Genomic DNA, 24,386 nt, shown 5'->3' with positions numbered 1-24,386 from the left:
GATAAGCCATATGGTCTTTATCTGCTGTCTGTTTCTATGACACTGCTTTGTAGTTGAAATTATCATCCAAGTTATTCTCAGTATTACTATCAAACTACTGGAGGGTTTCTGCATAAACCTTGTCAATACTGGAGGAAAAGGCCTGTAGAGATGGCTATGACATTATTTTTAGTTACTATTTTCCTACAATAACTTATTGTTTACTATTCCATAACAGTAACGGAATTCAAACATGCGTGGGATAAGCATAAAGGAATCCTGTTCAGAAGGAATAAATCCTCAGGAGCTTAGTCGAGATCGGGTGGCAGAGCCGGTGGTGGGAGGCGGGGCTGGTGGTTGGGAGGCGGGGATAGTGCTGGGCAGACTTATACAGTCTGTGCCCTGAAAAGGACAGGTACAAATCAAGGTAGGGTATACCCAAAAAGTAGCACATATGAGTTATCTTGTTGGGCAGACTGGATGGACCGTGCAGGTCTTTTTCTGCTGTCACCTACTATGTTACTATGTGATTAAAAAAAAAAAAGTTTTAATTAGTCCAGTGCATATTAGAAGTTCTCAGATTCAAAGTGTCTTGTATTCAAAGATAAAACTGAATTTTTCAGTTCATTTTGGAGCTAGAAACAATATCCCGGTTTTTGTTTCTGTAAAAAAATTAACGTGTCATAAAAGATTACTAAGAAGTAAAATCCACAATAACAAAATTATATGCCCAACCCAAAATACTATTTATTTTATTTATTTTATTGCATTTGTATCCCACATTTTCCCACCTTTTTGCGGGCTCAGTGTGGCTTACAATATGAAAAATGAATGATGGAAATACAATTTGTTACAAATTGGTTATGGATTACATTGTGCAGAGTTATGCGAGACAATCGTTAAGGAATGTAACAATGGAACACAAACAATGAAACATTGGAAGGAGACTATGGGAGCTTAGAGGGCAATATTAAGGCATAAAAAACATATTTCTGTGAGTAAAGGTACATAAGTACATAAGTAGTGCCATACTGGGAAAGACCAAAGGTCCATCTAGCCCAGCATCCTGTCACCGACAGTGGCCAATCCAGGTCAAGGGCACCTGGCACGCTCCCCAAACGTAAAAACATTCCAGACAAGTTATACCTAAAAATGCGGAATTTTTCCAAGTCCATTTAATAGCGGTCTATGGACTTGTCCTTTAGGAATCTATCTAACCCCTTTTTAAACTCCGTCAAGCTAACCGCCCGTACCACGTTCTCCGGCAACGAATTCCAGAGTCTAATTACACGTTGGGTGAAGAAAAATTTTCTCCGATTCGTTTTAAATTTACCACACTGTAGCTTCAACTCATGCCCTCTAGTCCTAGTATTTTTGGATAGCGTGAACAGTCGCTTCACATCCACCCGATCCATTCCACTCATTATTTTATACACTTCTATCATATCTCCCCTCAGCCGTCTCTTCTCCAAGCTGAAAAGCCCTAGCCTTCTCAGCCTCTCTTCATAGGAAAGTCGTCCCATCCCCACTATCATTTTCGTCGCCCTTCGCTGTACCTTTTCCAATTCTACTATATCTTTTTTGAGATACGGAGACCAGTACTGAACACAATACTCCAGGTGCGGTCGCACCATGGAGCGATACAACGGCATGAGTGAGGTGAGGCTACGGGGGATGAGAGTTCAGAAGTGGATGTATGATGCATTAATGAACAGGAAGTGTGGACTTTATGTGTTTACTTGGGAGAAATTAAGAATTCTATGACAATAATTTATAGAAGAAACCTGTTGTCATTTGTTTTAGCTCTGCTTTTTATGTTAGGGGGGGGGGCTATGATGTGATGGAAAAGTGGCTGATATACGTATGGTGTGGACGAGTGGAGGAATACTGTTAAAAAGAGTTTTAAATGGTGTAAGGTATACTGGCGCAGTACTGCATCATTTTTATAATGATGTTTATTTGATCTCAGTTGAAGCCGGTGAAATGCATGATCTGTGTTCCCCATTGTTCTAGTAGTGGCTCTACAGGCTAGAAAAAAGCTCCAGGTGGTTGTAAATTAAAAACCCATGAGATTTAGGGACACAATGATGAGACGTCAATTAGATCTGTAGGCTGGAAGGAGGTCCAGTATTATCAGGCACAAGGAATATTTCATTGGGTGAAAGTTAAATGTACTCACTCTGCTGCTCCCCAGTATCTCTCCACACTCGTCCATCCCTACACCCCTTCCCGTGCACTCCGCTCCATGGATAAATCCTTCTTATCTGTTCCCTTCTCCACTACTGCCAATTCCAGACTTCGCGCCTTCTGTCTCGCTGCCTGGAATAAACTTCCTGAGCCCCTACGTCTTGCCCCATCCTTGGCCACCTTTAAATCTAGACTGAAAGCCCACCTCTTTAACATTGCTTTTGACTCGTAACCACTCGCCTCCACCTACCCTCCTCTCTTCCTTCCCGTTCACATTAATTGATTTGATTTGCTTACTTTATTTATTTTTTGTCTATTAGATTGTAAGCTCTTTGAGCAGGGACTGTCTTTCTTCTATGTTTGTGCAGCGCTGCGTATGCCTTGTAGCGCTATAGAAATGCTAAATAGTAGTAGTAGTAGTAAATTCAAGCAAGGGAGGCAATAGTGACATTGCTAAAGAGCTGAAGATCCCGTTCCCACAGGGGACTGCTTTAGGAAAGGCAAAAGATTTTCTGTCCAGTGGCGTACCGAGGGGGGGGCGGTGGGGGCGGTCCGCCCCGGGTGCACGCCTTGGGGGGGTGCCGCGCGCCTGTCGGCTCTTTGTTTTCATGCTCCCTTTGCCCCGGTTACTTCCTGTTCCGGGGCAGAGGGAGCATGAAAATGAAGAGCCGGCAGGCGCGCGGCACCCCCCTCCCAGCGGCGTGCACCCGGGGGGGGTCATTCGCCGGAGGATCGGGAAGGTTGTCGCGCTGTTCCGGGGGAGGCGCTGCACTCGGGGGGCGGGGCGCATCGGCAATCCGCCCCGGGTGTCAGCCCCCCTAGGAACGCCACTGTTTCTGTCACAGGACAAATTTTATCTTTTTTTGAATTTGAATCTTGAAACCATTTCGATGATGTCCACAAATTTACGGTTGCCTTTGTGATTTTCCTTAGTGTTTGGCAAAAGCATGCTTGGGAATAAGGTAACACGAAGTCATATAACAAGAAATAAACTAATTAGATTTCTTGGTAACGGCTTAAGGTTTCACACTCAGAAGCCATTAAAACTAGAATTCTCATTTCATTTGTTACAGAGGCACCAGTGCAGTCCAAATGTTATTACATTCCTGGGAGATGGATCTCTACTTCAGAACCCAATCGACTCTAGGTCACTAGAGTTCCTGTCGAGAGTGGAGTGAGCAATATACTGCAATGCATTTCACCCATCACCCAGTGGATACTCTCACTGAACACTCTGATTAACAACTGACCAACAGAGACCAGCTAAAAGAGAATCCAATACTCATTCTACTATGGGTTGGGATGAGGTATGCATTTTATTAGTCTGCAAACTAGTACTCTGTAAATTGTATTTGAAGTTTATAGATTACTCTTTTTCCTTAGGGCACTTGTTTTGGCACTGTCCCTCCGTGGTGGCCTTTTGGACTAGTTTATTTGGTCCATGATGATACCCCAAAGCCCTATTATACTATTTGGTGGTAGCCTGATGGACCCAGCCACCCCTTCTGGGTTTAAGAGCTTTATGCAATATGAAGGTTGTTTGCACTAAAGTCAATCCTTACTACTTGAATAGACTCTGTGGTCCCCTCATTGCAACAGTGGCGGGCTACCATGATAACTCAAATGCGCATGGACCATATAACAGTTAAGGATTTTTCTCATTCTACTGGGCGCCAATTCCAAACCGTCTGGGAACTTTTTGGGATGACTCTCCCCCCGAGAGCTTGTCATTTTCTTTTGAACATTTAGGGCCGCTTTTACCAAGCTGCGGCAAAAGCGGGCCGATGCTGGAGCTGGCGGCGTGTGTTTTACACGTACGCCGAGGCCCCCTTTTACCACAGCTGGTAAAAAAAGGAAGTTTCGCCTTCCTGCAGGTAATGGTCGTGCGGCAAGTAAAGCACTTCCTGTGTTGCACCCATTGAGGTGGCGGTAAAGGTCCTGAATTAACCCAGCAGTAACCGGGCAGGATTACCACCGGGTACACTCTACTGCTACAAAAATACATACATTTTTGTAGCGCTGAAAATGATGGCGACTAGGGGTGGAAAGTACTGGCGGTATTTCCTGTATAGCGATTGGTAAGCCCGCATTGGGCTTACCGTCGCTCAGTAAAAGAAACCCTTAGTACTGTTATAGAGTCCTAGGCGTCTAGGATTTCAAGGGAGGGGGGGAGAGGGCCGGATGCTTTTGTTATAATGTTTTTGCTTTTCAAAACACATGGCTGACAATGACATTACTGTATTCTCAGTATTTTGTGATGTTCAATTTTTTGACAAAGAATAAAAATCATTTACACATATTACTCCTTTTTTAAATAGTTCAGTCACTGTTGTTGCAGACAGATTATTGTAATGTCATATTTGCTGGCTGTTCAAAATCTCTTATAAAAAATTACATAGGGTTCAGAATTACTGCTGCTAGATTGATATACTCAGCTAATGAATTTGATAAAAATTTCTCCTTTATTTCTAAAACTTCATTGGTTTCCCATTGAGGCTCTAGTGCAATTTAAACTTTGCACGTTGATTTTCAAAATTCTGTATGGTGTTGAGGGCAAGTTGGCCCTGGTGGTGATAATCCTTTTGCCCCCAACACAAGTTCATGGAAACAGCTCTTTCAGCATCAGACAATGCCAATTTTATTATACTTTTTCCAAAATGGAACACAGACTTAACACAAGCAGTGGAGTTAGCCCAGCAGTATCCAACTACTACAGCAGGCATCCCCCTTCTCTCCCGCTCTCAGTTCATCTTTCCCAACAATCAAATATCCCAAAATATTTCAGGGAAAACCTTCTTGGACAATACCTTCATGCGGTCATACCCAGGCCACTCTGTTAACCACATTCCTAGCGTCTCGCCTGCCTTTTAGGGAATACTTAGAGAATTCCCTCCTTCCTCTCCTCCTGTTTGTCTGCAAAACCCTTTTCTAGGGCTGAGGACTGTCGGATGCTTCTAGAACCCCACCCTTCTTCTGTCTCAGGTAAATGATATCATCAGCCCTCTTACTTTCTAAAGTGCTTAGGGCTAGACTACAATTCCCAGAAGACCTTGCCCCGCTCCCTTGGCTCTAAGCTACTGTGGAGTTCAAGAAGCCTATTCACTCCTCCCCCATTGATCACAGACATACTTTCTCCTATTAGATAAGCATTCCTTTGCTGCTATCCCAGACAGGAATCCTTGTACCTAGACTATAGCCGGGCTGATCCTATTCTCCTTTCACCTCTTGGCCACTCCTGTGACTCTTTAGGTGTCACAATGGTAATGCATTATACATGTCAGATCTAATTCATGTATCTACTAGTCGAAGATTCTCAAAATCACTTGTTGCTTTATTTTCCAACTGTTAGGAACATAAAATATTATAAGAAGCTAAACACCTTTTCCGTATCAAGCCCCTTTAGTATGGAATGCATTGCCCACCTCAATTACGAAGATAAGAAAAGCTTATAATTTAGGAAAGCCTTAAAAACGTCTCTCTTTCAGAAGTTTCTTTTAAAGTAAATTTTAACTGAACCAGTTTATATTTAGCTGTTACAATTTTTAATATGTGCTTTCTTGTTCGCTAGGAATGGAAGAGATTCCTTTCCTTTGTGATCCACATTGAACCATGCAGGTAACTGCAGAATATACGTATCATAATAATGTAATGCACCTCAATGTACATCCAGCTTCTGATCTGTGGTGCCGCTCTCCACCTTACGACCTACCTCCATCTCAGCATTCTGAGCGTGCACCTTCTGTAACATCTCTTCAGCATCACGCACACGCCGGCTCAACTGTGGCGAGTACTCGGATGACATTAGCTCACTGTCATACGAATCCAGAATTGCTCTCATCCCATCTCGTTCCTGCCCAAAAGAGAAAAATATGGGTCAAAAACAGTTGAGTCAAGCCTGCCCAGAAGAGGAACTTCACCCATAAACTACCCCTATAGCTCACCAAGAAACCTTAGAAAACAAATTCTGAGATGAAGATCTGAAGGTACATTAACTGAATAAACAGAGAGCTGGACAGTGCAAAACAAATGCCTTATTTTTTAAAGGAACAGCTCTTTTGGCAAATGTTTTTCAGCCAAACAGAGCAAGTTTGTAAAATCATCTGAACTTAAGTTAACTGTATTGGTATTTCAGGGATCACAGTATAAGGGCATGTCTGGCAACCCTGGAAGGGCTTCCATTTAACAGATATCTATGTTCTATCCAGTGGCGTTCCTACGGGGGCTGACACCTGGGGCGGATCGCCGATGCGCCCCGCCCCCCCCCCCCCCCCCCGGAACAGCGCTACGCCCCCCCCGGCGAAAAAAAACCCCGATCCCCCGGTGAAACCCCCCCCCCGGGTGCACGCCGCTGGGGGAGGGGGGGGTGCCACGCGCCTGCCGGCTCTTCGTTTTCATGCTCCCTCTGCCCCGGAACAGGAAGTAACCTGTTCCGGGGCAGAAGGAGCATGAAAACGAAGAGCCGGAAGGCACGCGGCACCCCCCCAGCGGCGTGCACCTGGGGCGGACCGCCCCCCACCGCCCCCCTTGGTACGCCACTGGTTCTATCCCTCCTGATTTTGCCCACACCTTTTTCAGTAGTAGCTCAAGGTGAGTTACATTCAGGTACACTGGATATTTCTCTGTCCCAGGAGAGCTCACAATCTAAGTTTGGACCTGAGGCAATGGAGGGTTAAGTGACTTGCCCAAGATCACAAGGAGCAGCAGCAGGATTTGAATTGGCCACCTCTGGATTGCAAAACTGGTGCTCTAACCACTAGGCCACTCCTCCAGGTTGTCCCTGTTTAGAAAATGTGCCAAAGCAACATTTCAGTACCACTTAGGCTAACAAGCTGTCAGCTGTGAAGCTGTAAATCTATACAGATACCAAATTCTGCTGTATCTTTTATACAGCAGCAGCTTCATACCCAGAGCCAAGACTCCAGCTGGATAATCTGTCTCCAACCAAGATACTGGAAATGCATTTCAAGGCTTTCGACAGTGCCCAAACAGCTCCAGCTAGGCTGAGAACAGTGCGAGTATCTTGTCAGTACAAACCGAGATTCCAATAGTGCTGGATCTTTCAGAAAAGACATGAACCACCACTGCGGCATCTCAGTGCTACTTAGGGGCCGATGTACCAAAAGGTATTTCTGATTTTGTCTCTGTGGGAAAATGAATCAGCACATCTGGCCTCAGATTTCCTGAAATGTCCCTGCCAAAACAAATACGCATTTTCATTTCTCTATCATAGTTAGGACTTGCCGCTCCGAGCGCTCAAAAGGCAAAGCACAAGAACTAAACAAATCACAGATTGCTCACAGCAGTGTCCTGTCAATGGCAGCTTAGAGTCCAGAAACGTGACATCACAACGATATTTTTCATACATATCAGCTACAACTTTCAGCAATGCAAATGTTCTCGTACAAGAAGACAGGCTAACAATTAGAAATCCACCTACATTTCTATTTAATTTATTGCATTTGTATCCCACATTTTCCCACCTCTTTGCAGGCTCAATGTGGCTTACAATACATCAAGAATAGTGGAAATATAGTAAAAATAGACATTTAGTGCCAAAATACTGAAACATATCTCCATTTCCTTTGGTCTGGAAAGCTCATGAACCTCAATCTGATTATTTTTCATAATATCTTCTAAAAGACCAAGAAAAGAAAGATTCCAGTTTTCTCCATAGCCAGTAGGTTGGCTAGATAAGCATATCAAGCACGCACACATTCGCTTCTAAAATAAAAATATTTGGGAAATCTGTGATCTGAAAATCTCAAATCGACAGAGAATGTTATCAGCAAAATACTGCATTAAAATAAGGGGGGAAGAAAACATGGAAAGATATAAGACAACATTGGGAAAACAGGCGTAAGTAAACATTCCCCAATCATTTATAATGTAAAAAAAAAAAAAACTAAAACTTTAATTTAGTGAATATCGGTGGAGTCAATAAAAAAAAGAGCATAAAATGGGGAAACGGAGAGGAGATGCAGAGAGTACAGAAGAATAACGGAAAATAAGTCCAATGACAGGCATACCGTAGAGGGAGCTCCAATCGAGATAAACAGGCTGATGTCATAAGATATGCTAAGCTTTAAACATCTTTTTACTCACCCCTTAGTATAACATTTTAGGTATTAAAATTTTACTCAAGATTTAATAAGGTTTTTAGCACTACAATCCCCTTTAAATGAAAGGATGAGCTATTGGAGTGAAGGAGTGGCCTAGTGGTTAGGGTGGTGGACTTTGGTCCTGGGGAACTGAGGGACTGAGTTCAACTCCCACTTCAGGCACAGGCAGCTCCTTGTGACTCTGGGCAAGTCACTTAACCCTCCATTGCCCCATGTAAGCCGCATTGAGCCTGCCATGAGTGGGAAAGCGCAGGGTACAAATGTAACAAAAATAAAATAGATACTATTGGAGATTCTACATGGAATGTTGCTACTATTGGAGATTCTACATGGAATGTTGCTGTTCCACTAGCAACATTCCATGTAGAAGGCTGCGCAGGCTTCTGTTTCTGTGAGTATGACGTCCTGCACGTACGTGCAGGACGTCAGACTCACAGAAGCAGAAGCCTGCGCGGCCACATTGGTGATCTGCAAGGGCCAACTTCTACATGGAATGTTGCTAGAGGAATAGCAACATTCCATGTAGAATCTCAAATAGTAGCAACAGTGGAGGAGTGGCCTAGTGGTTAGGGTGGTGGACTTTGGTCCTGGGGAACTGAGGGACTGAGTTCAACTCCCACTTCAGGCACAGGCAGCTCCTTGTGACTCTGGGCAAGTCACTTAACCCTCCATTGCCCCATGTAAGCCGCATTGAGCCTGCCATGAGTGGGAAAGCGCGGGGTACAAATGTAACAAAAAAAAACAATGCAGGGGAGGTGCAGCAATAAGCTGAAGGCTTAACTCTTTTTTTTTTTTTTTTTTATAGTATTTGAATGATGGAAATTTAACTTCTGAGTTAGAAGAAAACAGAGACCTGGCAATCTAAGCTAAGTTATTTTGATTCTTGATTTTTGAGCTGGTTTTGAAAAGCTTTAAGCCTAATAGTCAAGTTTTACGCTGAGTCACTAAGGAGGATTTTGCCGATGATGAAGTCCTGCTCCTGTATGACTTTGGATCAGCATTAGGAGCTTCTCGAGGCTTTTCCTCCATCAGAAGATCAATTGTGCCTGCGCTGTTTGTAATAAGAGTACCCTCTACTATTATGTTGGATATTCCTTTAATTTTGGGTACCTCTTCCTCCACCAATAGTATTTAGTTCAAACCTATGGTAATGTGCCAGTGCCATCATGCCGGGACCTAGAGTTTCTGAGAACCCAAATTTGGGGATGATGCTGGCACAGCACCAAAACTAAGCTTTAATGATCTATTTTACTCATATTTTTCACATTACTTTTTACCTCTACCGATAAACTTTATCAACAACTCATCTTCTTGGGAAAAAGGAGGAGAGGGGAAGGACCAAAGCTAAAGAATACAGAAATTATATAAAATAAAGCAACGCTCAGAAGTCAGCGATTCTATTCTGCTATTTCTATTTCGCTTTTAACTTGCGATTCAAAGTGGATCACAGAGTAAAGAGATATCCCAACTGGATAGAATTACATTAAAATCAATAATCTAATCTTAATTTTAAAAATCTGTCTAAATCATTTTTATAAAACATAAAGAAACAAACAAATAAGTTTTTAAGACCTTTCAAAAAGAACTGTAAGGAGTAGTTAAGCGAACTGATGTAGGTAGACTATTCGATATTTTTGTGCCTTGGCAGGCAAAAGAATGTACTACTACTACTACTTAACATTTCTAAAGCGCTACTAGGGTTACGCAGCGCTGTACAATTTACATAGAGGGACAGTCCCTGCTCAAAGAGCTTACAATCTAGTAGACAAGTGAACGATCAAATTGGGGCAGTCTGGATTTACTGACGGTAAGAGTTAGGTGCCGAACGCAGCATTGAAGAGGTGAGCTTTAAGCAAAGACTTGAAGATGGGCAGGGAGGGGGCTTGGCGTAAGGGCGTAATGTACCCAGACAGACTTCAGTTGCATGCCAGGATTTTCATGAGTGAGAAGAGACAAACGGATTCTGCAAAAGTTGATAGCTTTGCACTAAACTGCCGACTGCCACTGAAATAAGTACCTAGGATGGGGTGCCAATTTACAGAATCGCCGCCTTAGTGCTTTGATAAGGCTTGCACCTAAGTGTGTACAAGAAGTAACATGATCAAACCTATTAGCATAGCAAGGAAACCTGATAACTGTATACTGAATTGTTTGGAGCAGCAGGCAGTGAACCAGGGAAGTCTGGTTCAAATCCCACTGCAGCTCCGTCTGATTTTGACAAACTTAGGGGCCCTTTTACTAAGCCACGTAAGTGTCTACGCGTGCCAACGAATGCCAAAATGGAGTTAAAGCCTGGCTAACACGTGGCTCTTTCGGTAATTTTTATTTTCAGACGCGTGTATCAGATGCGCACCAAGTGGCATTTGACACACGTAAGTCTTTACCGCACGGTTACTGCGTGAGACTTTACCGCTTGGCCAATGGCCACGTAAGCGTCTACGCGTGCCAACAAGCGCCAAAATGGACTTAAAGCCTGGCTAACACGTGGCTCTTTCGATAATTTTTATTTTCAGACGCGTGTATCAGATGCGCACCAAGTGGCATTTTACACACGTAAGTCTTTACCAAACGGTTACTGTGCGAGACTTTACCGCTTGGCCAATGGCTGGCGGTAAGGTCTCAGACCCAAAATGGACGCACACCAATTTTGATTTTCATGCATGTCTATTTTTTGGCAAAAACTTTTAAAAGGCCTTTTTTACAGGCACACTAGAAAATGGACCTGCACGCGCCCAAAACCCACACCTACACTACCGCAGGCCGTTTTTCAGCGCACCTTAGTAAAAGGACCCCTTAGGGCCCTGTTTACTAAGGTGCGCTAGCGTTTTTAATGTGCATTAAAAGCTAGAAATGCCCATATATTCCTATAGGTGTCTCTAGCGTTTAGCATGCGTTAATTTTTAGCGAGTGCTAAAAACGGTAGTGCGCCTCTAGCGTGGCGTAGTAAACAGGGCCCTTAGACTCTATGCCCTCTGGGCATAGGAAAATACCTACAGTAACTGAATATAACTCACCCTAAGCTACTACTGAAAAAGGCATGAGCTAGATCCAAAATTCCTCTTTTTTTCCCTTTCTCAGGGGTGACAGTAATCCTCTGTTATTCCTGGCTATCAGTTCATTGCACGGATTTCCTCCCACTTTGGAACGCGGTGAAGGAATTTGTGTTGTGTTGATTCTGTTGGTTTTAATTGTAACGTGAGTTGTGATTTACTTATTATGCTTTTTGTTTTTTATTTAATACTGTATTTCTATGTTTTATATGTTGGTAGCCTGTATTTGCAAATGTACAAAAAAAATGGCGGGTTAAAAATTGTAGATAAAATTTAGATTCAATTAATATCCACATCAAGCTTAAGTCCTCCATGTAGGAGACAAATCAAGACCAAAAGCTAAACCATCTTATATTAGAAGTAAACAAAAAAATGTGCATGAATTATGCGTAATGACATGTGTCATTCTTCTCTGTATGCATATCTCAGTGGGCTGAGGACAGGTGAAGTGTGTGGGTTTTCTAATATGTTTTGTATAATTCAGTAGTTATTTCGTATTGTTTGTATTTTAGTCAAAAATGTAATAAAGTTACAAAGAAGCAAAAAAAAAAAAAATTCACGCTAGTACATACTGAGCTCATTCATACAGAGGGGAAAGATAAACTGACCCCCCCCCCCGAGTTAACATCGGCTCCTGAAGCAAACCTACCGGTGGTCTCAGGAACTGGCTTATTGTTAAGGAAGAATGCCTAGCTGACAAGGATTTAAAAAAAAAGCCCTCACACTTAACATTCCAATACTTTACATACCCGGGTATTTTTCAAAGAACATATCCCAACCAGGGGCGTAGCCAGACAACAGATTTTGGGTGGACCTAGGCAAGAAGTGGGTGGGCACCAAGTGTTCTTCCCCCCACACACCACCACCACGAAAATATCCCAGCTGGTGGGAAAACGCTTCTTTCTACCTTGGTAGTCTGCAGCAGGCATGCGCTGAAAACTGAGCATGCGCAGGTGCCGGTATAGTGGAGAGTAGCATTTTCGTTACCGTCTTCAGCTGGTGGAGCTTGGGATTCCCACTAGTTATCGCTAAACGTGTGCTACTGTTAGGTGGGCCTGAGCCCTAAGTGGGTGGGCCCTGGCCCACCCAGGCCCACCTGTGGCTACGCCACTGATCCCAACTGCAATATCCAGGATGTGGCAAAATACACTGCCTCCGTTTCTTCTGTGTAGATTTTGCTATATCCAAAAATATTATGATTTTCAGATCATTAAACAATTCTGTCCTATGCCTAAAAAGTAACTGCAGAACCTAATCCCCATCTTGCTCCAATAGAAAATTCATTATTTACACTGTAGTGTAACCTGATCCTTCCAGATCTTTCCAAAAATGCAGTTAAATCTAAACTGTCCATAGACATCTCTGGGACATCCTGTAGGTAAGTTGAAGGTAGTTCTTCCTAATGGCGATCAGACACATAAACGGCAAGTGACTGACTCACCTGCAAATGCGCAGTAGAGACTTCCCTCTCTGTCCCGCCCTCGCGTCAAGACGCGATGACGTCAGAGGGGGGAACAGAGAGGGAAACGGAGTCGGAGTCACTGTCGGACGCTGCCGCCTGGAAATGAACATCGCGCGCACCAACCTCCACCCCCCAACCCCGCCGCCGCTCCCTCCCCCCTCCGTATCGGGCCCCCTGCACTGACCTGACAGTGCCTCTCACCTCCGTGTGGAAGCGCTGCAGGCAGTGCAGGGGGCCCGGCACGGAGGGGGGAGGGAGCGGCGGCGAGGAGGGTAGCTGGAAATCTCGCCCGTTTTAACGGGCTTAACGGCTAGTATTTTGTAAATGATCCTAGTTAGCAAGCACTACGGTATATATCGTAACTACAATTAGGACTTAAACCTCAGGTGCCAGAGTCGCCATAGCACCTAGAAATTGATCTTGGTGTCTGGGATTTCATGTCCTCCGGTTCTAGATGTTTCTTCCCTGCAAGATGAACTTTTCTGACATCTGCACCACGCTGCTGCTGAACTCTGAATTTGAGCTATACTGACAAATTTACAAGGGAATTCTGTTAATTAAGTTCCTCTTATATGTGCTCTTCATCTCCACAGTCCTGACTGCGCCTTGTGCCTGAATCAAAACTACTTGAGTAGGTACGCCACGCCACGCCTCTGAATCTATTCAAATTCAAGCAAAAAGCCCAAGTTTTTCAAGCTGCTTTTCGATCTTAACCGCTTATTCACCTGTTTAATACCCGTGTTTTAATCCTTCCCATAACAAATGAAACTCCCTAATTTTCATTTGTCTTGTTCGTCTGTCTTGAATAGGTTGTAGGCCTGTTGAGCAAGAAGTCTCTCTTCATGTTTATCCACTCCTACCCTAGCTAATATTTAACCATCTCTCTGACCCTTACGTGCAACTTTCTTCAAATCAATCACCTTACTTTCTAATTCTTCCTACTTTCTTACTCATCTATATGTTACAACTTTACCTTACACCTCACTACCAATTGTAATATTCTAGTACATATTGTGTTGTCATTGCAAGTAGTATACCACGCCATACTTTGTATTGTTGTTCGAATATTTTTACTACTCTAATTGCCTACTGCTCATGTTTGATCTATTCTTACTGTACACCGCCTTGAGTGAATTCCTTCAAAAAGGCGGTAAATAAATCCTAATTAATAAATAAATGTTTGTATATAGCTCTACGTATTTCTAGTGGTGCTTTAGAAATGATCAGTAGTAGTAGTGTGTGCCCCTGATTTGAAAACAGGACTCTCCATTTTTCTGAAAGAAACTCCAAGACCCAAGAAAGCAGTCAGTGATGTATTAGTTACAAAATGATACCCACACTTAGTTGAGTCATTTCCTCCCAACCTCGACTCCCCCTTTACCTTTTAGATTCCTTATTTGTATTGGCTCTCAAACTTGATGAAAGTTTGCACTAGTATTCAATAATGGAATCGGGGTGCCTTGATTTCATTATACAACTGCTGCTCTGTGCACTAACATTGGGGACACCCAAAAGGAAGCATAGCATTATAGAACTGTCCCCCTAGCCTGCGACTTTCCTTTCCCTACTGCCCCTGACACTACTTAATTTGATCATTGGTAATCACCTTTTCTTATCCACTCACCTCCATGAGAATCCTAATAGTTCTCAGCACAATGGTGTGTTTTTGTCAAATCCCATGTTTATAACATTTTGCAGGACTCAGATTAGATTTGTTTTCTCTACATATATTTCAAAGACAGATCATGGCACCGTCTCATGCATGGTGCAAACAAAAAAAAACCATAGTAACATAGTAAAACGTGATTTCCAATGATCAAATTAAGTAGTGTCAGGGGCGGTAGGGAAAGGAAAGTCGCAGGCTAGGGGGACAGTTCTATAATGCTGCGCTTCCTTTTGGGCGTCTCCAATGTAGTGCACAGAGCACCAGTTGTATAATGAAATCAAGGCACCCCGATTCCATCAGCGTGCCGAAAAGGAAGATGTGCTCATTTAAGCCAAGTCAATGGCAGACGTAAGCATGCACACCTCAAGGCATGCATCTGATAAGTTGATGATGGACATGCACAATGATGGTCTACCCTCGCCATGCCCATGTTTATACCCTCATTGCAGGTGCCACCTTACTGTATCCAACATAAGACCAAAATCAGGAAATGCACCAGATAATGCAACAACATTACTTTATAGCATATAGGGGGGTCTTTTACTAAGGCACGCAAGTGTTCTTAGCTCACGCTATTTAGGGTACGCTAAACGTTAGACACGTCTACATATTCCTATGGACGTTTTTAATGTTTAGCACGCCCTAAATATTAGAGCGTGCTAAAAACACTAGTGAACCTTAGTAAAAGAGGCCAATACTGCATTAGTGCACATCACTGCCAATATAGGTGAACCCTGGCATATACAAGGTCTGCACACCTGCTGTATGCTATTTCTAGAATTACCCTTTATGTTTTTTCTGTATCAAGCAGCGCCAGCCTTACGACAAGTTGTGTATAAAATATAAAGTAACCAAAATATTTATGGAATAGTTTTTGCTCAAAATTATTTTATCACAGTTATAAGCCAGGAAAACTACAGCCGTCATACTTTTCACCAAGGAGGGGAAGGAAGAAAAGGAAAATAAAGATACAAATTAATTTGATTCTATAAAGTTAACATAATTGTCCTCGATTTATCATCAAAAGTCTTCCACGTTAGTTAACAAAAGAAAATTTCTGCAAGAATGAATCATGCCTCTCAGTGATTACAAGGAAAACTCAGGTCACGAATCTGAAACCGCACTATCCACAAGGGCCAGTATGAACCCAGCACTCTTAAATTATCGGTCTCTTGCCTTCAGAGATCTTCTTCAGAGTAATAGCATTCTTTAACACCTACTCTAATTGGTTCATATAAAGCTCCACAGTCAACATTGACCCAGTTAATATCACAAGGCACCAGTGAGGTTTAAAAAAAAAAGAAGGTGGTTGGTAATTCAGTTACAGAGAGTAAGATGGAGGTGGTAGGGAGTCATGGGGGAGGTTTCTGGCAACCTCAGCAGTTCTGAAAGAAACTCATGTTTCAAAAGTATACACAGCAAAGAGCAATACCAACACTATCAATTTAAAGATTATATTTTGGAGTTATGGTTTGTTTTGAAGGACAACAAGAATGTGTAAGGCAGGTACTGTGTTCATCTGTCTGTGAGCTTGTATCACAATGTAAATGAAAGGAAATAGAAGTTTGTGCTGAGGTGTGCTTGTAACCTCTTCTGAGTTTCATGCTGGTTAGTTTTATTTTTGTTACATTTGTACCCCGTGCTTTCCCACTCATGGCAGGCTCAATGCGGTAGGCAATGGAGGGTTAAGTGACTTGCCCAGAGTCACAAGGAGCTGCCTGTGCCTGAAGTGGGAATCAAACTCAGTTCCCCAGGACCAAAGTCCACCACCCTAACCACTAGGCTACTATTTGAGATTCTACATGGAATGTTGCTATTCCACTAGCAACATTCCATGTAGAAGTCGGCCCTTGCAGATCACCAATGTGGCCACGCAGGCTTCTCCTTCTGTGAGTCTAGTGGAATAGCAACATTCCATGTAGAATCTCCAATAGTAGCAACATTCCATGTAGAAGTCGGCCCTTGCAGATCACCAATGTGGCCGCGCAGGCTTCTGCTTCTGTGAGTCTGACGTCCTGCACGTAGGTGCAGGACGTCAGACTCACAGAAACAGAAGCCTGCACAGCCTTCTACATGGAATGTTGCTAGTGGAATAGCAACATTCCATGTAGAATCTCCAATAGTAGCAACATTCCATGTAGAATCGCGCTTTCCCACTCATGGCAGGCTCAATGCGGCTTACGTGGGGCAATGGAGGGTTAAGTGACTTGCCCAGAGTCACAAGGAGCTGCCTGTGCCTGAAGTGGGAATCGAACTCAGTTCCTCAGTTCCCCAGGACCAAAGTCCACCACCCTAACCACTAGGCCACTCCTCCACTCAGGTAACTCAGGAGTTATAAGAAAGCCACACTCACCAGTGGCGTGGCCTGGGTGGGCCCAGGCCCACCAACTTTGGGCTCAGGCCCACCCAGTAGCAGCACACCTATGATGTGGTTGGCAGTGGATCCCCAAGCCCCACCAGCTGAAAACTCCCAACAGCTGTCCCTCCTGGGTACCTTGTAAACAGCAGCGAGAAGCAACTGATACATACTGCTCGCACCGGCCCCACAGCCTTCTTTCTGATGTATTCCCGCCTATGTGGAAACAGGAAGTTGCATCAGGGAATGCTGTGAGGGCCAACATGTCTGATACAAAAAAACCAAAGATCAATGCTGTATGGAACAGGCTAACGGCAGAAATCCCAATCTTTTTTTTTGAAAAAACTTATACCACAGCCCTCATGATATAGATTTTTAATCTCTTAATGCTTTTATACAATTTTTTGAAAGAGTACCCTCAGAAAAGTCCACCTATTTTAAGGCAATGTCGTCAGTTTTGCCCGGTGGCATAGCACATTTTTCATAGGGCTAACTCTTAATCACGAGTGTAAGTGCTATTGCCCGAATCAAAAAGTGCTCCCAAATTATATAGTGTTCAAAAATGAAAAATGTGCACTTATCTTTCAACGTTTTTTTCTAATTTTTTGAAGAAATACTCCACTTGCTCATATAATACCCGGCTTGCTTGTCCAGCTTGCTTCCCAGTCACACAATGTGCGACTGCCCCATCGGCAGGGGAAGTATTTCTTTAAAAAATTCGATTATGGGTCAAAGACGTCCAAGGGTTAGGCACGCCCAAGTCCCGCCTTCGCTACGCCTCCGACACGCCCTCTTGAAATTCGGACATCCTTGCAACGGACTGCAGTTGGAGACGTCCAAAATCGGATTTCTATTATACCGATTTGGACGTCTCTGGGAGAAGGACGTCCATCTTCCGATTTATGTCAAAAGGTGGACGTCCTTCTCTTTCGAAAATGAGCCCAATAGACACCCTGTTATAGAATTACCCTTACTGCATACACGTAAGAACTTTCTGGTGTACGCACATTCCCCCACATTCTATATATGGTGCCAAATGTTTGGCACCAAACATTAGGTGTGGTGTCAAGACATGCACACAACTAAATTGGTCCACAGCCAGATAAAGCTACGTTTACCGAAATTAGAAATTCCTACATGTAATAAATGACTGCTTCTTGGAGCAGCTGGTCCTGAAACTGACAAGAGGGGAAACTATTTTAGTCCTTTGTGGAATGCAAGGCATAGTATGAGAGGTAACGGTGTTGGGTCTGCTGGGAAACTGTGATCATAACATAATCAAATTTTAGTTGATATCTGGAGTGAAGTCACTAAGGATATCTACTGTGGCAGCATTTAATTTTCGAAAGGGCAGCTATGATAAAATGAGGAAAATGGTTAAAAAGAAGCTAAAAAGATTGTCAGCAAAGGTTAGGACTTAATACCATCTTGAAAGCCCAGACCAGATGTATTTCGAATATTAACAAAGGTGGAAAGAAGAGCAAATGACAGCCAGCATAGTTAAAAGGTGAAACGAAAAAGGTTATCAAACCCAAAAGAACATCCTTCAAATAAAGGAAAAAGGATCCGAATGAAGAAAGCAAGAAGCAACATACTAACTACTACTATAAATCATTTCTATAGTGCTACCAGTCGGACGCAGCACTGCAGAGCATTGATTAAGAAGGCTAACACTAAAATATGAAGAGAATCTTGCCACAGAGGCAAAAACTCATACTAATAATTTTTTCAGGTACATCAAAAGCAAAAAGTCTGTGAGGGAATCCGTGGGGCCGTTAGATCATGAAAGAGCAAAAGGGACACTCAAAAATGACAAGGCTACACTGAAGAGACTGAATGAATGCTTTGCTTCAGTCTGAACCGAAGAACATGTAAGAGATCTAATCATAGTAACATAGTAGATGACGGCAGAAAAAGACCTGCACGGTCCATCCAGTCTGCTGAGGAGGAAGGAGGTGTTTTAGAGAGCTCTGCTGACTTCCAGTGGAAAGGGAGTGAGACCTAGCTCCCTCCCCAAAGATGAGGAGGGTCCCTGGGGAGAAGGCCTCAGGAAAGTCCCAGGCTATGGGGCCTCCTGGGGCCCGGGACCAGAAGGCCGAAAGGAGTGGCTCTCTCCCTGGTTTGACTACCGGGAGAAGGGAAAGGAGTCCAGTGGACCGAAGGGAGAAGCAGCCCAGTGGAGGCCACCAGAGCATTTCCCCCTCCATGGCCCAGCTTGCGGAAGGTAAGCGAGAAGACAGTGGAGGGGGGAGGAAGATAGTACAGGCCCCAGAAGGGCGCTTCCAAGGAAGGGAGAAGGAAGAGGCGATGGAAGTTTGCCAGAAGCCTTTGCTGGAGGCAGCTGAGAGTGAGAGTGAGGAGAGTGGATCGTCAGATGAGGAGTTCCTTGAAGTGAGCTATGACCCTGATGATCCAGCAAGTAGTGTGGTAAATATTGTAAGACGAATTAAGCTGGTGGAAAAAGAAGTAGTGGAGCTAGGAAAACGTCTGAAAATGGCAAGAACTATGTGTAAATTTGCCCCAGCGGAGCACAGACAAATGTATGTTAAAGAGGAAGCCCGGATATCAAAGTTGTTGGGGAAAAAAGAACACTTGTTGAACTGTTTAAAAAAGGGCTCTGTGAATCCTTTGAGGGAGCTCTATGTTAACCGAGAAAGGATGGCTTCAATACCACAGTCTGGGGGTTCAGGAACACTACAGTTGCAGCAAGCTTCAGTGTCTTCAGCAGCATTAGACTCAAAAGAGTTGTCTGGGTTCAGAGGTGACCCCACTTTAAAATACATGAGACAGTTGGCAACACAGTCTAGAGCACTTACCCAGCAGCCAGAGGATAAGGAGGCAGCGGCAGGACATGGCTCTGAGGTGGGGGCTGGAGTAGAGATCCTACCTGTGGAGGGGAGGACAGAACTCAGTAACTTTTCAAAACTCCAGATAATGGAGGCAGCAGAGGGAGACGCAGGTAGCAGCCTGTTTTCTACAGAGGTGGTGGTCGAAGTCTCAGAGGGCTTACCTGCAGTTGTGCAAACAGCAGAGACAGTTGCCGTGAAGGAGGCCCTGTTGGAAAAGGGTCAGCAGAGGCAGACTCCGGTATTTTTGGCCGGGTCTGCAATGACTGAAGTGGAAACCGAAGCAGCATGGCATCTGGAGAAGCCCCGCCCACGAAGTCCGGGAGCAGGGGATGTCTTCCCTGAGCATGGAGTAGCTGGCGGTTTACAGGAGAGGGGTCGGAGAGAGAGGAATAGGAGCGGGCAGCAGCTGGGAGCTCATTTGACCAGCTGTCCATTACAAGAGGTGAAATCGGGGGGTGCTAACAGCCAGCCTGTGGCGGAATCAGGAACAGACAAGCCATGCCCCCGGGAAGCGCCAGCCATTGGGAGAACGCAGGAGGGACTGCACCAGAAGCAAGGGGGAAGTAACCCGATTGTTGAGAGACTTTCGTTGACTACAGAAGTGGACATGGCAAGTCTAACAGATGTGCAGCGGGTGGTGGAGCAGACCTGCCAGCAGGACGGCTGGGAGCGAGGAGCCAAGGGGAGCGGCGGAGTTCCGGAGGCTTCGCCCCTGGTGCCGGAGGTTGGAGGGAGTTCGGGGGCAGAGCGAGCAGGGAGTCTGGTATCGCCAGCTGCAGACCTGACTGGGCAGGTGCCAGAGTATCGCCAGGAGACAGAGGAGAGGAGGCGATTAGCCCAGAGGCTGGAGCCTGCAGTGGCAGGGACGAGCAGGGACGTTCCAGGAAGTGGTGATGGGCAGGACAATCAGTTGGAGGCAGCCCAAGCCGCAGAACTGACTATGGACGTTGCTGGATGTTTGTCTGAGAGGGAAGGGGACGGGGGACAACGGGAGGGGGAGGGGGCGGTGGATATTGAGGAAGGGAGAGGGATGAGGGGAGGGGCAGAGGGACAGAAGGGGGGGGAGGCAGAGGGAAGGGCTGGAACAAGTGTGGAGGGGGGGCGGTGGGGGCTGGGGTCCAAGTCCTTTGCGGCAGTAGTCCAGGGAGGGGGAAGCAGGGAGGGGGGGAGATCGGGTGGTTTTGAGGGCCCAGGGAGGGGTTGGGGGGGAGCGGGGACAGGGGGTGGACAGCTGCCTAAGCGGCGAAATGTGGTACAGCTCAAATGGATAGGGGAGGGGGCAATGCCCTCCAGGGATCGGGTCTTGAGGCTGGTGATGGGGATGGGGTTTATACCCGAGGACTTTACCGCGTGTATACACCCCATCAACATCCCAGAATATGACTTGAGCTTCATGACCCAGAGGGGGATGGAAATATTCTGGGAAAGGTACGAGGGGGTGAGGGGAAAGGGGGAGTGGCGGGACCTCAGGGCCATTCCAGTCAGCAAGCCGGACCTGGTGCAGATCACCCTGCTCGTGAGAAATGAGTCTATCTCTGGGGCAGATTTAGCCTACTGGCTACAGAGGTACGCGGAGCTGAGATCCCCACTTACAAAGTTACCGGATCCAAGCAGGGTTTGGGCAGGAGGTTGGGGAGCCCTGGTCAAATTGAGACAGGAGAGCCATGTGGTCCAGCACATTCCTTCGGCTGCCTTTATCGGTCGTGACAGGATACTGTGCTTTTACAAGGGGCAGCCACGGCAGTGCTTCAGATGTGGTTCGTTTAGGCACTTCAGCATGTCATGCCCAGTGGTAAAGTGTGGAAGATGCGGGGATCAGCATGCCACAGAGGACTGCACCGCGATCAGGTGCAACCTCTGCGGCGGGTTAGGCCATGCATATCGGAACTGCCCTAGGGCGGCCCATAACGAGTGGGATATGTGGGGGAAGGGACGGGGAGGGGGGGTAATGGAGGAGGGGATAGGGCAGGGGGTGATAGGCAGGGAGGGGCAAGGGGGGGAGAAGGAGGGGATGCAGGAGGGGGGGCGGCAGGGGGCTGGGTCAGGAGTGGAGCAGGGGGGAGAGGGGGAGTGGGTACAAGTGCCACAGAGGAAAGGGAAGTTTCGGAGGGGGGGGAAAGTAGGGGTGGGCAGGGAGGGGTCGCTGCAGGGGAAGATGGGGAGGAACAGATTTCAGGTGTTGGAGGAGGAGGAGGAGGATAGGGAGGTTGGGAGGGAGGAGGAAGAACAGGGGGAAGGAGAAGAGGTGGAGTTAATGGAGGAAGAGGGGGCGGCAGGGGGGATTGGAGAGGGCAAACGGAAATATGAGGAAGCACTGGAGGAGGGTACTGGTGGTAGGAAGAAGGGCGGGAAGGCTCTGGGGGGAGGGGGAGGGGTGAGGGAGGAGGAAGAGGGAAGGGAGGGAGGGAGGGGAAAGGGGAGTAAGAGGAAAGCTGAGGGGGCCGGGCAGGTGGTGAAGGCCCAAGTGCAGGCTTGGGGGGACAGAGTGGAGCTAGAGGAGGATCTGGAGGACTTGGAGGACTTGGGGGAGGTGGAGGACTCGGAGGAGGAGGTAGGGGGCGGGGGTGAAGAGGGGAGAGGGAGGGATCAGGGGGTGGGTCCGGATAGAGCAAAGAAGAAAGGAAGGAAGAAAGGGGGAGGGGGGGGTAAGGTGCAGACAGGACGGCTGCGGGGGGGGGAGGGGGATCTGGCAGGGGATGATGTAGACCGCATAGCAGAGGACCTGCTTCAGGGTAAGAAGGGGGTATCCCAGGAGATAAGGAAAGAAGTTGGGAGTGAGCAGACCCGTGACTCGCAATGAGGATGGCAGGCTTAGTGTTGACATTTGCCACGCTGAATGTGGCCAGCATCGCCTCTCCGAAGAAGCAGGGTTTAGCGTATGACTGGTTCGCGAGGGTCCAAGCAGATTGCTTCCTGCTCCAGGAGACTCGGCTGCGGTCCATTGAGGTGATCAGGCGGGCAAGGCGGGCCTGGAAGTGGGGTCCCTCGGTGTGGGGGTTGGCGGGGGAGAGGTATGGTGGGGTGGGGATCTTATTTAAGTCCCACCGGGTGAATATTCAGCGAGTGGTGGAGCTGGGGGTGGGGAGATGTCTTGTTGTGGATGCGATTTGGGAGGATAGAGCACTGAGGGTGGTGAATGTGTACGGGCCCCAAAGCAAGAAGGAAAGGGTGCTCCTCTTTGGGAATATCAAGCCCTACCTATACACTTCGCGCCAAGTAGTCTGGGGGGGAGATTTTAACACCATATTGCGGAAAAAGGATAGTGGGGGACGATCGGTACAGGTGGGCTATGACGGGGTGAGGCTGGCAGGGATCATGCGGGAGGCGGAGCTGGTAGACGCGCATGTGGCCTTCTGTGAGGAACAGGAGGGGTTCACGTTCTTTCGAGGGCAGTGTAAAAGTAGAATCGATAGATTCCTGGTAAAGAAGGGGGTTTGTCTGGGGGGTCCACGAACCGTGGATGTGGACTTTTCAGACCACCACATGGTCCTCCTTCAGGTGGGGGGGGCGGCAGCGCAGAGGCCAGGGAGGGGGTTATGGCGACTAAATTTAAAGTGGTTAGGTAGCGAGCAGGTGCGGGAGGAGTACCGCCGGTTTTTGGAAGATCAGGTGTCAGTGCAGGGGGCATTTCAGTCATTGGGGGAGTGGTGGGATACAGTGAAAAGACGAACGCGGGGATTCTTTCTCAGACAGGCGAGAAGGGAGGGGAGGGAAAGGACAAAGTTGGGCATGGCAATAAAGAAAAAGAGGGACACATTGATTTCACAAGGGGGGAGGGAGGAAGAAATACATGATCTCCAAGCACTCCTGGAGCAGGTACAGTACAACCGCTACACCTCCTTGGTGTATGAGCGGGACTTCGGGAAAATGTGTAGCCCGGACCCCTTCGCATGCTGCCGGGAGCGGAGGGCGCGCAGGGTGATGGAGGGGGTGCGGGATGCACAGGGGGTCCTGCAGGACACCAGGGAGGGGATTCTGGGGGCAGTGAGGGACCACTTTGCGGCGTTCCTTTCAGCCCAGCAGATTGATATGGAGCAGATGGAGTGTTATGTGGAAGGAACCCCGGGGATAGGTCACGGGGGACCCCAGCTTCAGGCCCTCTTGAACCCGTGGACAGAACAGGAGGTGGAGGAAGCCATCGGGGCGCTCCACAGGAAGACCTCGCCGGGGCCGGATGGGCTAACAACTGAGTTCTACCAGGCCTTTAAGGAGCAGCTGGTGCCGATCCTGGTGAGGGTATGGGGGGCAGCCCAGTTGGAGGGTTCCTTGCCTAGTTCCTTGACAGAGGCGGCTCTTATCCTACTAAGTAAGGGGAAGGACCCGGCGATGCTGGCCAACTGGCGGCCTATAGCACTGCTTAATACGGATCGAAAAATCTTTGCGCGAATGCTATTCCAGAGAATGAGGCAGGTGTCTGGGGATTTGCTAGCAGCCTCGCAAGCATGTGGGGTTAAAGGGAGAGGGGTCTTGGAAGCTGCAGCGTGGGTGCGGGAGGGGGTAGAACGCAGTAGAGTGGGAGGGCATGGTAGGCTGTTGGTAACACTCGACCAGGAAAAAGCGTTTGATAGAGTGCAGTGGGGTGTCCTATGGAGCATTCTGGAGCGCTATGGGTTTCCGAAGGGTTGGATAGAGCAATTACAGCTACTCTATCGGCATGCGGGGTGTTTTCCCCTGGTTAACGGGTGGAGAGGGCAGGGGTTTGAGATAGGGGCAGGGGT

At 46.6% G+C, this 24,386-nt stretch overlaps 1 protein-coding gene across 1 annotated transcript in view; it reads right to left on the bottom strand.

The window, feature by feature from the left end:
• The window catches only part of MAD1L1 (mitotic arrest deficient 1 like 1), a 1,314,438-nt gene that overhangs the window by 887,908 nt on the left and 402,144 nt on the right, over positions 1–24,386 (bottom strand). The window contains exon 12 of the mRNA XM_030212095.1: positions 5,876–6,016. Within this exon, the coding sequence (XP_030067955.1) occupies positions 5,876–6,016 (141 nt within the window). The remainder of the gene's footprint in view (positions 1–5,875; positions 6,017–24,386) is intronic.

Source organism: Microcaecilia unicolor, chromosome 8 (assembly GCF_901765095.1).
Source record: "Microcaecilia unicolor chromosome 8, aMicUni1.1, whole genome shotgun sequence".
Taxonomy (NCBI): Eukaryota; Metazoa; Chordata; class Amphibia; order Gymnophiona; family Siphonopidae; genus Microcaecilia; species Microcaecilia unicolor.
The sequence above is the reverse complement of the archived record's forward strand: the minus strand, read 5'-3'. Positions and strand labels throughout refer to the sequence as shown.